Source organism: Littorina saxatilis, linkage group LG12 (assembly GCF_037325665.1).
Source record: "Littorina saxatilis isolate snail1 linkage group LG12, US_GU_Lsax_2.0, whole genome shotgun sequence".
NCBI classification, from domain to species: Eukaryota; Metazoa; Mollusca; class Gastropoda; order Littorinimorpha; family Littorinidae; genus Littorina; species Littorina saxatilis.
In genome coordinates, this window is record NC_090256.1 from 28,661,083 (window position 1) to 28,676,265 (window position 15,183).

The following is a 15,183-nucleotide window of genomic DNA, read 5'->3' on the forward strand; positions in this document are numbered from 1 at the left end:
TAATCTGGATCAAACGGCACTCACTCCTGTGGCCGAGCATGCCAGCTGATAGCAGTGGACACTGCCACTCCTGTCACCACACGCCAAGTACATGGCCACACTTTCCTCAGGTGATGTCCATGATCCTGCCTGTGATGAAGGTGAAATCAGACAGCCTGACACCACCCAACGGTGTTTGCAGACAGGCAGTCCCAGCTGAGCCAGCACGGACAGGGTCAGAGCGCCCTCAGGTGTGTGTTCAACTGTGGCCAGCACCTGTCAGACACAAGACTAAGCAATATGGCCCTCATGTTTCATCAAAGCAAGCTGAATTCTTCTTTTTCAGTATTTTCCTTTTTTTGTGGGTAGCTAGTAAATAGCTTCTTTTTTGTTAAAGGAAAATAATTACAATGTATCAATAATTTGTGACATTTTTTTCTCAATACAGTTAAAGTGTATAATTAATATTAAGATACATTTTGTTAAGTGCAGTTCAGCACATCAATAATGTGCTAAAACAAACACACCTCCAGCTCATTAAAAAGTGTCAACTTCCATGACACATCAAATTGCTAAAAGGTCACAGTTAAAATAAAGAGAACTAAAAAAGCTGCCAACAGACTCACGCAGAAGCCTTGAAGACCAGTGGTCAGTATGTGATGATCATCGACCCATGTCAGGCCGCAGATCTTGCCAGAATGTAGACTGGATTTTGTCTCCCTCACATCAGAAGTACCTGCACATTGAAAAAGAATACCTTAGGTGCAATGCCTAAAATCAAGGACATCATTTCCTCCGAAAACGGAGTATGGCTGCCTAAATGGCGGGGTAAAAAACGGCCATACGCGTAAAATTCCACTTGTGCAAAAAATCACGAGTGTACGTGGGAGTTTCAGCCCACGAACGCAGAAGAAGAAGAAGGACATCATAAAACCTGAAAATATAACTGCTCCCATGAAAGGGGCACAAACTAGGCAAATTCAGTCAGAAATAGAGCTCAAGATAGGCAGTGTGCATATGGGTCAGGACTGGTGCAAGTCATTCGGCTCAATTGTCAACGATCACAGCCTGGCCAAAATTTGAACCACAACTTCATAATCATCTAAATTAACTACACACCGCCTTTAGGAAGATAGTGATGACTAAATTCTGAAAGAGTTGAACTTTGTACCCCCTTGGGAGAAAAGGTTACAAACATAGTCAGACCTGTTTACCCTAAACCCGAGGCAAGAGTACTTTCCAAAAAAGTTGAGTGTATTTTTCAAAAAGTTGGTGTACTTTGCAAGCAAAGCCATATATGGGCTAGGGAAAATGTACGCGTGGGTGCAAACGTGTTTGTGTAAGAATTGCATGTCTTGTGAACACCTTCAGAATTTAACTCCTTCCAATACAACAGGGATAAAACAATTGTATTTACCTGCCAGTTTGTAGCATTATAACCAGTGTCTTCCAAACAGATTGATAATGAAAAGATGAACTTGCCACCGACAGCTGCATCTGTTCAGTCTTCTCCCCTTTAGCTTTGCTCAAAAGTTAATCTTGTTGTCTTCATACTGTTAGTGTTACTCTCACAAAAGTGACACACACAAAATCAACAAAGGGAAACCGATAAAGATCTGCTGGTGGTTAAAATCCATTACAAGCTGATTTTTTCCACTGAGCCCCTTAGTCTAGTCAGGGTTCTTCAAGTTGTAGTATGCAGCGGTACTGAGTCTAGTCTAGTCAGGTTTCTTCGACAGCAAGTTGTAGTATGATGATTTCAGCTTGGTCAGCTGCACTGAGCTGTAGTTCCGCTCATGAGGTTCACCAGGCCTGCTCTTTACCACCAATAGGCTGTCAACAGTTTCAGCTGATAAGGAGGCCCTCTGGTTTGTTTTGTTCTTTGTGACACACGAGAAGATTCTCTCTGCAGTGTCGTTCGATGTCATATTTCCCGGCATGGGCAACGGAGAAATCCGATTTACAGTACTTGCAGTGTGCATGACTTTTTCCCAAAGAAGACTCTACAATTCCTGGCTCTTTCTTGTATTTCTCCAAGAAAATCTGCCGTTTCTGCTGTTTAGACTTGGTACAGTCATCCGAAACTGGCACATTTTTCCGCACGTGCCAACAACTGAACGAGGTTTCTACAGCTGAAGATTCGCTGTCATGGTTATCTCCCTTAGACCGAAACCGGTATCAGTTGTACCATCCCGTAATCAGCACTGGCCCACGATTGTCCAGACGTGCCAACAACTGAACGAGGTTTCCACAGCTGAAGATTCGCTGTCATGGTTATCTCCCTTAGACCGAAACAGGTATCAGTTGTACTATCCCGTAATCAGCACACCAACACCGGAAAACGTATTCTAGACTTTTTCTTATGCGTATTTTGTGCGTGTGTCGCGTATTATGCGTACTGATACAAATTTGGCGTACAAAATACGCCCAAATCGTACTGGTAAACAGGTCTGCATAGTATAATGCAGTGAATAAGAAAACACTAAATGCACACAAACCTATCTCTTGTTTGGGTTGAAATACCAGATTTAAAGTGGTTTATTCTGATCAACCAGAAAGCAGAAGGCACAGATGCTTTAGAGATAATTTCAAAACCACAGGTAACAATGTTTGACATCTGTTCCAGACTCGTGCATTGTGTTCAAATAACTAATCACAGTACAAGGGAGGTAACAGGAGGGCTGACAAACACAAAAACAATAAAAAGTTGTTTTTTTCTTCAGATTTCACAAAAGCCCTTTGTTACCTTCTACTCTCTGCAGCACCCTGACATGGCCAGTGATGCTAGCTATCGCAAGGTATGTTTTGTCTGTTGACACTGCCGCTGTGGAGTACGACGCAAAGTCAGGATCATGAACCAGGCTCTGCCACCTGTCACTGGATACACTGTAGCATAGCACACTCCTGCAAACAAACAAAATATTAAAAAAATAAAAGCATCAACAAACACAAACAGAAAATGAAAGACTTGTTGGCCTTGCATAATTTCAGTAGAATAAAAAGAAATTGTCAACCACAAAATTTAAATATTTTTTTCTGCTGCCAATGCAGTACTGCCCATACAATTCTGCAATGATAAAAGTAAATAAATAAAATACACTGCACAGCCCATCACCTGCAAATAGTTAGAAAGATTGTGAAGTACATGGCAAAGTCTGTCAAACTGCAGGAAAAAAACTAACAAGCAAACAAACAAAACACTTTTAATGACTCTTGTCTATGGATACCAAGCTTCCTTGAACAAATTTCACCTGAAAAATGATCTCTATTTTGATCCTGACATGAAAATCAGCACAACTTACCCGGCATTTGTTATCAGCATCACAGTGTCATAATCCCAAAGTGCCAGAGTTCTCACAAAGTCATCTGCGGATGCCTGAAACACATTCAGATTAAACTGAAAATTAAACAGTACAGTACAAGGTACATCCCCTAAACACAAGGCTCTCAAACCGGAGATCTTCTTCTTCTTCAGTTGTTGTGTCTCTCATAATCTTAGGCCTGCTGATCTAATGAACTCGCAAGTTCGGCGCAGGTCTTCCACAGTTCCCTAAAGTTTTTCATCGGGAGTTGTCCTCTCTGGCCAGGTCAGGTCGCGCAGGGGGGGAAACCGGAGATCATAATTAAGAATAAAAAGAGGGTGTTATGTTTAAATAAAAACTGTCTTGCTGTACAGTCTTGCACACCTGAAAACAGGCGGTTAAAGAAAGCAGGCACAGAGGCATGGGGAATGGGAGAGGGCAAAAGAAGGGGGGGGGGGGGGGGGGATGGAGAGGGGGAAGGGGGGTGAGGCGAAGGGGGTAGAGGGATGGGTCAGGGGGGTAGGGGTGTTGAGTGTAAAATTATAACAATCAGTTAAGTGAGATAAAACGAATAATTGCCTTCATGGCATGTGGTATGGTCATCTGTGTCTGATCGTGAGGCTGTGCATTGTTCCCCAGAAGATGCCACTGCCGTATACTGCAGTCACCTCCTCCTGTCACCTGGAAACCACACAATAACTATCTGTTATTGTGTTTAGGGCAGCTATAAGGAAAGTCCACTCAAAGTACATATAAAGAGACACACACACACACAAGTAAAGACATCAGTCAGAGCAAAACAACCATTAAATGTAAACCATGTTTCAAAAGCCAAGGACCTGGGCAAATAATTACCAAGACCAGAAGAACTTTCTTTTAAAATTCAATGCAATATTCACATTACAGAGCAAACTCAATTTCAGTCATTCACTTTCAATGTACGTGAACCATGCATGTTTGTTCTTCCTTCCCATTTTACCACAGCCTTTAATTCTCACCACAAATGTTTCATCCTCACTGGCAGCAAGGCTCCATATGCTGCGACCCTGCAAAACATTCAACATTCAATTCTGTAAATTTCAAGACAAGTCGAGTAAATCTCTTTCAAGCTGAGCTGCCCAGTGCAACTGGCCTGACACAAAAAGACAAGAGGTGGTCCATATTACTGTGTGTGGTGTGATGTGCAGCACCAGCTATCTTATTTCTCTGGCCAAAAAAAAGCAACAATGTATCCATGAGCAACATTTTTGTACTTGGTTTACACAAAGGAAAACTAAGACAGACATTGAAATGGCATGGGCAAGCCTATCGTAGGCACTGTCCTACGAAAAAGTTAGAGGTGCCTATCCCTACTGATAAGCACTGTTGTCGTTACGATAACTTTGATTTCAAGATTGCGGCCATCAGTTTGCAGCGTTACCCGGAAAGAAGAAATATTCTAAGACATACGATTTTGGGGGACGGGATACATGCACAAATTCATATTCCGCATGCACGATATTTTGCAGTTGACTGTTGACGGATGTGATAACTGACAACATTCAGTTTGCGAACAGCATGGGTGCCTAGCCTCTTGTCTCGCGTCTGGTGCATATCAAGATGTTTGTGTGGCGCCGATTTGATGTGAGCCAGCCACGGTCAGCCAGCCACAGCAAGTGCAGCCTTGACAGGGCTAAGCTGCTGCGTCAGGCGCACGCGCAGAGCGACCGTAAACAAGGGAATCTCCCCGCTGTCCGATGCCTGCGAATTCGGCAGTACGACAAAAGTTGTCGGACAGAGAGCTATCAAACTTCGGGGCGCTTGTCGTCGCCCAGCTCATCAAGCCTGCAAAACGAAGGCCTGAACCACTGGGCCAAAACCTTTGAACTTCGGACTCAAAACATGTCTGGGCTAACCTTGTGTCCTTTGTGCTTGTGTAGAATGTCTCCCGCATAACTCCACACAATGCAGTGAGCATCCTAGAACAGATAACATAAGATTATTGGACAACAACAATTCACCATAGTTCACAGAATGGCAGGACTAGTAAAGCCAACACTGAGGTTGGTACCTGTAAGCATTGGGCCTCTCCCACAAGAGGTCACCTCATGATAAAAGAAACCTCCTGTTGTCCCATGGTCTATAAACATGAGTAAAGTATACCCGTTATGAAAGGACTTCTGCAGTGTAGGATCATTTTTGGCTGGTCACAGGAGTGTTGTCTAATCACAGATAACTTGGTAAATTGATAACTACAAAGGGTTCTTCCCTGCCACAGGCCAATCACCCACATTTCTCAGACCAAGCAACTTTTGCAATACAAAAAAGAGAAAATTAAGGATTGTTTCAATTTTTACAAGCTCCAACATAACCTGAAAAATAGCTTCACTGTACACTTTTACAACACACTGCACTGCCATGAGGCCAGAATGAAAACAAATAGCTCCTCCAAATGATTAACATCTCACCTCTCCAATGCTGACGAAGAGGTCTGTCAGCAGAACAACATCCCACACTCTTCCTGAGTGACCGAACACCGTCAACACTGGTTCAATGACGGCTTGTTTCCAGTCCCTCACCTTGACCCGTCCATCTCCAGGGGTGTCATTAGACTGTGTTGAAAACTGCACATGGTACATGATGATGCTCCGATCATCCGATGCAGAGCAGATCCGCTGCAGACCGTGGTGGAAGAAGATGGAAAAGATGACTCCCTGGAATCAATGTAAATGTGGTCTTTACTTCAAGTCCACAACAACAAAATTTGATGACTCTGCAAACATAAGATACAGAGCAAACCAGCTGCAGACTGTGGTGGTACAAGATGAAAAGACGACTCCCTTGAACATTGATAAATGTGCTCTTCATTTTAAGTAAACAACAACAAAACATGTGCATCGATGATCAGCTATAGAGCAGACGCAGTGCAGAGCCTGCAATAAATATAAACGTTTCATTTTAAGCTAGAAGAAAAATATAAAGAACTGTACAACAATCCAAACAACAAGATGAAGTAAACACACACATGTTGGCACATGGTCATTTTAATATGTCTCCACCATCATAATTGACGTTTTCCGGAAATAACTCTTTCAGGATTTTTAAATGGTGTGGCAGAGTAAGAGCCCCTTTTACTGTGCCAAGCTTTTCAATGCAAGGGGAAGCAACTAGCAGACTATTAGCTGGCTTTAACCTGCAATCATGATGAACAACTAACTGTGATGTGTATGGTTTGCAGTGTGGGCTCCACATGATACCCTTTCAAAAATATGCACATCAGCCCCTGCACGCTTCGCCGCCGATTGCATATTGATCACTGGTAGTGATCGCTAACCATGTGTTTTTCTCAACTCATATGACGTCAAGCCAAGCCCACGTGACCTCGGTCAAAACACATTGCAAAATAAAACAAGAAGAGCAAACGCTCGATCGAGTCACTTTCGCAGTTCTGAATATTATATGAGGCATCAGATGGACAGGAAGAAATTGCTATTCACAACACAATACAGATGTAAATAATTTGATGTAAAGAATAATCCTATAAAGTTTGAATCAAATCCGATGAATAGTTTCAGAGATATGATATTTCAATTTTTTCCTTCAAGACATACCTGTGACCTTGAAAAAGGTCAAAGGTCACCAAAGCAGACGTCAAAGTGTAGAGGTCACTGGGAGTCACGTTCACATAAAATTTGAGCCCGGTCACTTTTATAGTTTCCGAGAAAAGCCCAACGTTAAGTTGTGTGTTGCCGAACAGAAAAGGCTAGTTATCTCCCTTGTTTTTCTGATAACGTTCGTAAAAGGCTACAGATGTAAATACTTTGATGTAAAGAATAATCCTACAAAGTTTCAATCACATCCGATGAACTTTGTCAAAGATATAAAATGTCTAATTTTTCCTTTGACGCTGACCTGTGACCTTGAAAAAGGTCAAAGGTCAACGAAACCATCGTTAAAGTGTAGAGGTCATTGGAGGTCACGACTAAACAAAATATGAGCCGGATCGCTTTGATAGTTTCCGAGAAAAGTCCAACGTTAAGGTGGTGTCTACGGACGGCCGGCCGGACGGCCGGCCGGACAGACTAACACTGACCGATTACATAGAGTCACTTTTTCTCAAGTGACTCAATGATATGGATCTGCGTATAGCCAGATGCCTTGCACCAGTCTGACCATTTTGCTAACACTGTCACAGAAGTTGTCATTTAAATTTCAACACCATGGACAAAAAGTGGTCTTAAAAGTTGACTTCACTCTCTTGAAACAGGTCAAATTCAAGTTCAATATCTTGTACTTATCTCCCTTTCTTTCTTTCTTTATTTGGTGTTTAACGTCATTTTCAACCACGAAGGTTATATCGCGACGGGGAAAGGGGGGAGATGGGATAGAGCCACTTGTCAATTGTTTCTTGTTCACAAAAGCACTAATCAAAAATTTGCTCCAGGGGCTTGCAACATAGTACAATATATTACCTTACTGGAAGAATGCAAGTTTCCAGTAGAAAGGACTTAACATTGCTTACATACTGCTTGACTAAAATCTTTACAAAAATTGACTATATTCTATACAAGAAACACTTAACAAGGGTAAAAGGAGAAACAGAATCCGTTAGTCGCCTCTTACGACATGCTGGGGAGCATCGGGTAAATTCTTTCCCCTAACCCGCGGGGGGTACTTATCTCCCTTTCTACACCAAATCTTGCTTCTCATAATGTACTTAACACATTTTACAGTTGAGAAAATCAGATTATGAAAAGGCAACCGTTGTGGCATACTTAGTTCACCTTATGGCCAGTCAGTTGATGAAGAACAGATTTGGGCTGATCGACATCACCACGGTTACTGTCTCCAGGAGACCACAAGACCACTTGGTTGAACACCGTACCAGCAGCAAGCACCAGGTCACACCAGTTCTTACCAATGAAATGGGCACAATAGCTTGGAGAGTTAGGGAAACAACGTTTTCATCATATTTTGCCAGTTTACAATAACAAATAATAATAAATAATAATGCATAATATTTATATAGCGCATGTATCCAGGGTTTTAACCCTGCTCAAAGCGCTGTACAATCAAAATACTACGACAACATACCATTATTTAATGTGCAATACCACACATATCAATGAATAACACATTGCACTGCAAGTACCTTCAACATTTACACAAACATTTACAGTGCCATGACAAGCACAAAGCATAATAACACTTTTTTTCTTTGATGTGATGAGCTCATTCTATCATCAGGTCTTTCAACAAAAATTAAAAGAACAGACTTAAAAGCTTTTACATGCTCCATTTGGCTGTTCTTTGTATAAAACTTAAATTTAAGTGAATTTAGAAGAAGAAGAAAAAATAAAAATAAAACTCAGTTTGTTCTTTTCTCTTTGTTACTAAACTGTTTGATATGCCTTTGTCCACTTGATTCCCTCACTTCCTTTTCCCGGTTTCCTACAGGTCCATGCTCTTGAAGGATACAGAAGGCATTTCTCAGTGCAGGTTGCGCGCTGCAAGAGGACGCTAGCATGCCAGTCCCAGTGAAGAACAATGTTATGAGCTAGTGCTAGTCCCAGGGTCCAACTGTCTCCTCTCTGAAAATGATCAGGCAAAACTTCAACTGACCTTTCAAATCAAATTGAGGAAAGAGACAAACACCGCAGTACATGTATGCTGTTTTGCAACATGAACAAAAGTAGCTAAGTACAGTAGTCTTTGTGCCTGCCCGTGCAGGGCCTCTTTTTTAAATCGGGTTTTGAACTCTTTTTTGTATTCAGTTGTACTGTTTAAGTGATTCATGACATGTGGACAAGTTTGTTGTTTGTTGCTCGTGAAACGTCCCTTACTTTCGTTTTTTGTGTGTGTTTTTTTTGTTTTGTCTCAGCTTTGCGAGTTCAGCCTTGATCAAGCAGTCTCGTGAAGCTGTTTGTTTGTTTAGTGTTTCATGGAGAACGTGTTTTTGCGTGTGCTTTGCAGTTATATGGTGAGCTATTATTCAGTTTTGTGAGTTCGGAGGTGTTGATGTTAGTCAGTTTTGGGTGTTAAACTTTGTCGTCCTATGTCCTTCCACTGAGGAGGTTGTGTTGTGATGGTGTTGTGTGAACCTGGAATACGGTAAGGAAAAGCTATTTTTGTGTGTCTAAGAAATCTTGTATTAACTGATGTTGTGTATGCTTACTTTTGCTTACCTTTTTCTCTTGTGTATGAGAAATATCGTATTAATGGATGTTGTGTATGCTCACGTTTTCTTCCATTTTTCTTTCATTCTCTCCATTCTGTTTGTCTGTCTGACTTTGTCTTCTTTTATTGGTGTGTCCGTCTCTCTCTCCCTCTCTCTCTCTCCGTCTGTCGGTTTGTTCGTCTCTCTCTCTCTCTCTCTCTCTCTCTCTCTCTCTCTCTTCCTTCCTTCCTTCCTTTGTTTCCTTGTTTACTTCTACTTCTCTCCGTCTCCGCTCTTTCTCGCCTTCTTTCTTATTCTCTGTCTCTTTCATGTTTCTCTCTCTTCTTTTCTTTTTTCATTCGCTCTACCCTTTTTTCTCTTCAGTTTATAAGCAAGAAATATGTGTTAAATATTTGTCTAAGTTAATAGTTCAAATTCTGTAAGGGCTTATATGTGTTTTTTGTTTTGCCCACAGTTTTCACGTCTCTCTCTACCGTCACCAAATTAAAAGGAACTAGACCAACAATGAGTCTGTGTGTCGGTTGGAGTGTGAACGTTACCAGCATACACCAAACAATGAGGCTTCCATACAACCACAACACAAACGGATCAGAAGCAGTTACAGTCTTAGCAAAGAGAGTTTACAATTCACAAATGAGACAGGTACACGAACAGAGGGGGCACATGAGGATTTGAAGGTACGCCATATTTGTACTTTTGAAACAATAACACAGACAAGCAAAAGTCATAAACAATTTGTCGATTTTATCGCGGGAACCTTGATTTTGCGAATTTGATTTTGGGGGGTGTCTGTGTTGTAGGTTCCACTGTATCGACACTACGTCATGTAAACTCAATCTGTTTTCTGAATAAGTTAGGGGAATAAACGGCCTTTCCAGTCATTTAATTGGTTTTACGATAAACGGCCTCATCAGAAAGATCTGCCCTCAAACGCATCTGTAAAGTTTTGTATGACCAGTAGTGTAGAAGTGTGTAAAGTTTCAAAGTTGTAGTTCCACAAGCGTCTGGAGCCGGAGGTCCTCAACCCTAGAACTGTGAACAGTTTCAAAACTCTAGCTTCAAAAACAACTGAGAAAACCTCAATGTTAACGTCCATGCAGACGAACACTGCTCATTACTCAGACTCACTCAGGTGAGCCAAAATATATAAAAACCTGCAACCACACAGCATCCCAAATCCAGTCTTCAAACTCCTCAACAGCAGTGACAGCCTCCAGCCTGAAACATAAAAATAAATGTACAAGTAGAATACCAGAAAAATATCAGTCCCTCAGTGCACAGATCACCGACCATGTGTGCAGATTTCCACTCGCTATAGCAATTCTAATTGGCCTATAATGTCACATGGGTGTGTTTGCCTCAGTATTTCCAAGAAAAAAGAAACTCTTCCACAACCCATAAACACCTAACAGTAATTTCATCTACTCCCTTTCTCTGTCAGTGTTGCCAACAGTAAAGCATTTCTTTTCAGTCACACGCCTCAAAAACTCACTCAACTACCCTGTTTTTTACATTTAGTCAAGTTTTGACTAAATGTTTTAACATAGAGGGGGAATCGAAACGAGGGTCGTGGTGTATGTGTGTGTGTGTGTAGGTATGTGTGTGTGTGTAGAGCGAGTCAGAGAAAACTACAGGACCGATTGTCATGAAACTTTACATGAGAGTTCCTGGGTATGGTATCCCCACACTTTTTACATTTAGTCAAGTTTTGACTAAATGTTTTAACGTAGAGGGGGGAATCGAGACGAGGGTGTGGTGTATGTGTGTGTGTGTGTGTGTGTGTGTAGAGCGATTCAGAGAAAACTACTGGACCGATCTTCATGAAACTTGACATGAGAGATCCTGAGTATGGTATCTCCAGACGATTTTTTCATTTTTTTGATAAATGTCTTTGATGACGTCATATCCGGCTTTTCGTGAAAGTTGAGGCGGCACTGTCACGCTCTCCTTTTTTAACCAAATTGGTTGAAATTTTGGTCAAGTAATCTTCGACGAAGCCCGGACTTTGGTATTGCATTTCAGCTTGGAGGCTTACAATTTAATTAATGAGTTTGCTAATTAAAGTTGTCATTAAAATCGATTTTTTGCAAACAGATTTAAAATTGGTTGCTTTGTATTCTGCATCACATTCTGAATCTAAAAATATTACATATGTCATGTTTACTCTTAAAATGTGATCACAATTAACGAAAATAGATTAATTAGTCTTACGATTAAAATTTAAGAAATCGATCCAAAAATGATTTCATCTAATTATTCTTTATCATTTCCTGATTCCAAAATCATATAGATATGATAGGTTGTATTCAAAACAAGCTCAGAAAGTTAACAAGAATACAGAAAAGCGCGCTTTCCTGCTTAGCACAATACGCTACCGCGCTAATCTGGCGTGTCAATATCACTACGTTTTGCACGTGGGAGGTGAGCGATTTCCTTCACGCGGGGATTGACGAAGCTGTACTGTCTTGGGGAAAAAATACAGTGCGTTCAGTTTCATCCCGTGAGTTCGACAGCTTGGCTAAATGTAGTAATTTCGCCTTACGCGACTTGTTTTTCACTTTTTTTGATAAATCATTAAATGTCTTTGATGACGTCATATCTTGCTTTTTGTGAAAGTTGAGGCGGCACTGTCACGCTCTCATTTTTGAATTAATTTTGTTGACATTTTGGTCAAGTAATCTTCGACGAAGCCATGACTTTGGTATTGCATTTCAGCTCAGTGGCTTGAAAATTAATTAATGAGTTTGCTCATTAAAGTTGTTAAAATCAAATTTTTGCAAACAGATTCAAAATTGATTGCATCGTATAATTTCTTCATCAAATTCTGAATCTAAAAATATATACATATTATGTGTTTACGCTAAAAATGTGATCACAATTAACGATCAAAGGTTAATTAGGTACTACAATTAAAATTTTAGAATTCAATCCAAAATGATTTCATCTTATTCTTTATCATTTCCTGATTTGAAAAACATATAAATATGTTATGTCTGTATTAAACACAAGCTCAGAAAGTTAAAAAGAATACAGAAAAGCGCGCTTTCCTGCTTAGCGCAATTCGCTACCGCGCTATACTGGCTTGTCGATTTCACTTCGTTTTGCACGTGAAAAGAGAGCGATTTCCTTGTCGCGGAGACTGACAAAGCAGTATTGTCTTGGTGAAAAAATGCAGTGCGTTCAGTGTAATTCCGTGTGTTCCACAACTTGGCTAAATGTAGTAATTTCGCCTTACGCGTCTTTACTTACCTTAGAGACTCAAACACATGACTTCCTTCCTCCAGTGTCTTTTCCTCAAGTCCTAAGATTCTGGCACATTTTCCTCCAAACACACACATAAGTCTCTTCCCATTGATAACTGGTCCTGGAAAAAAACCACAAGATTGCACGCCAAACTTTTGCCAAGACAAACAAGGATAAAGCCAGGAATAAAATAAAATTGCATTAAAGTGATGATTTTCAAAGTGAATACTTTAAACACTGTTTTCTCACTTTTTTTCTTCTTGTTTTAGCCAGAAATGATCAGGCTGGGGAACTACTGTCTTGAAAAAACTAACATAGGCCAGGGTCCAGGGGCAACTAAGGCCCTGGTGGTGTGCAGGGCATTTCTGGAGGGTACAAGCAGGCATATATCCTGGAAGGACTAAGTCTATATAAAGTGATCTTTTCATCAAGAGTGAAAATTGAACTTTCACTTGTTAGAAGAAACACACAGAAAAAAACACACACACTCTCTCTATTTCAGTGATCAGATGTTTTCCTTCAGAGATTAATTTTCTACTTCAGAAAACCAATCAGGTTTCCTCTGAAATTCGCGGATCCAAGGAGAATTCCCCAGCCTGAAAGATGTCTGCACAAAATAACAGATTGACTTTCCAACAGACGAATAACTTGGAAAACCTGCCTTATCATTTCAATGTATGGGCGGGGATGTAGCTCAGTCGGTAGCGCGCTGGATTTGTATCCAGTTGGCTGCTGTCAGCGTGAGTTCGTCCCCACGTTCGGCGAGAGATTTATTTCAATCAATCAATCAATGAGTCTTATATCGCGCATATTCTGTGGGTACAGTTCTAGGCGCTCTGCAGTGATGCCGTGTGAGATGAAATTTTATACGGCCAGTAGATTGCAGCCATTTCGGCGCATATTTACCTTTCACGGCCTATTATTCCAAGTCACACGGGTATAGGTAGACAATTATTAACTGTGCCTAAGCAATTTTGCCAGGAAAGACCCTTTTGTCAATCGTGGGATCTTTAACGTGCACACCCAATGTAGTGTACACGGGGGGAGGTTCGGACACCGAAGAGAGTCTGCACACAAAGTTGACTCTGTGAAATAAATTTCCGCCGAACCTGGGATCGAACTCACGCTGACAGCGGCCAACTGAATACAAATCCAGCGCGCTACCAACTGAGCTATATCCCCGCCCAGAGTCAACTTTGTGTGCAGACTCTCCTCGGTGTCCGAACACCCCCGTGTGTACACGCAAGCACAAGACCAAGTGCGCACAAAAAAGATCCTGTAATCCATGTCAGAGTTCGGTGGGTTATAGAAACACGAAAATACCCAGCATGCTTCCTCCGATAACGGCGTATGGCTGCCTAAATGGCGGGGTAAAAACGGTCAAACACGTAAAATTCCACTCGTGCAAAAAACACGAGTGTACATGGGAGTTTCAGCCCACGAACGCAGAAGAAGAAGATTTCAATGTATAAACATAACTTCTGACGTCCTTTATCAATGACACTTTCGAAACAAAGTCCACAAATTTGCATATCTAGAGAAAAGTCTACTAAAGGGGAAACAGTTGCCCCTCAAAAGACGGTGAACAAAATAAGCAGTTTACATCTTGATCTGCCTTAAATCATACACAGAATGGTAACAGAGTGTAAACTTCGTTAACATTTTAAGACCGTATGGTTTATTTCTTACCCATTCGAAATCCATGAACTGTTCTGCATAGTAAAGCAACCAGAGAAGTCTGTAGATCACACGTCCCTGATTTGTACACCTGCACCATGCTGCCACAACCTGTGACAATGGAGAAAGTACAAGTATACATAAATGTTGGATGCAAATTAAGTCCACCTTGACTTATGCATGCATGTGTATTACATAATTTATACTTGTTAAGTGATTTAAGAAATTAACGGCTTTACTACCCAAACTTATCTAAGTGCTTAAATGTGCATGTCTAGAACAGGGGGAAATAAAAAACATTATCACAAGAAAAATAAGACCAAGAACAACAAATAATACCCCCCATGTGTGCACACACATGGTAGTGATAGCCACTCCAAACTTTCTTAGTTTCTCTCCCTCATTCATGCAACAACATCACACCTGCCAAAATGTATCCTTTATAGACACATAGTGCTGTCACAGGACCAAGTGATCCTGCAGCTATTAGTTCCATTTAAACAAAGAGGAAAGACTGCCTCTTATATAAGTCTTAACCGAAGCACTAGGCCGCTATGCTGTGTTATTGTCCTTAGTGCACAGTCAGCTCGTCCATGCTTTCGTTGTCAACAGTTATCTCCCCCAGAAAAAAGGTGCTCGTCTTTGAATACAAAACTCTGAAATATGTCCAAATAGCTAAACCAAATATAAACTTTATAAGCAAGGAAGCAAATGAGTGATTCTTGCAATCGGGTATTTGGTACTTTTAAAAACTTTCACAAAAGTATTATATTTTACTTTAGATAAGAATGTGTCACTTGTACTTGCAACTTTTTCTTTTTCCTG

The 15,183-nt window shown here is 40.9% G+C and overlaps 1 protein-coding gene across 1 annotated transcript in view; it reads right to left on the bottom strand.

The window, feature by feature from the left end:
- LOC138981674 (tRNA (34-2'-O)-methyltransferase regulator WDR6-like) overlaps nucleotides 1–14,973 on the bottom strand; it is a 39,580-nt gene extending 24,607 nt beyond the window's left edge. The window contains exons 1-14 of the mRNA XM_070354668.1: nucleotides 14,782–14,973; nucleotides 14,371–14,469; nucleotides 12,688–12,802; nucleotides 10,593–10,656; nucleotides 8,739–8,851; nucleotides 8,045–8,198; nucleotides 5,729–5,974; nucleotides 5,177–5,239; nucleotides 4,280–4,327; nucleotides 3,861–3,962; nucleotides 3,282–3,355; nucleotides 2,726–2,883; nucleotides 606–715; nucleotides 25–255 (exon numbers count right to left, since the gene is read on the bottom strand). Coding sequence (XP_070210769.1) covers nucleotides 25–255; nucleotides 606–715; nucleotides 2,726–2,883; nucleotides 3,282–3,355; nucleotides 3,861–3,962; nucleotides 4,280–4,327; nucleotides 5,177–5,239; nucleotides 5,729–5,974; nucleotides 8,045–8,198; nucleotides 8,739–8,851; nucleotides 10,593–10,656; nucleotides 12,688–12,802; nucleotides 14,371–14,469; nucleotides 14,782–14,854 — 1,650 coding nt within the window. The 5' untranslated portion in view covers nucleotides 14,855–14,973. The remainder of the gene's footprint in view (nucleotides 1–24; nucleotides 256–605; nucleotides 716–2,725; nucleotides 2,884–3,281; nucleotides 3,356–3,860; nucleotides 3,963–4,279; nucleotides 4,328–5,176; nucleotides 5,240–5,728; nucleotides 5,975–8,044; nucleotides 8,199–8,738; nucleotides 8,852–10,592; nucleotides 10,657–12,687; nucleotides 12,803–14,370; nucleotides 14,470–14,781) is intronic.
- Between the last annotated feature and the right edge of the window lie 210 nt (nucleotides 14,974–15,183).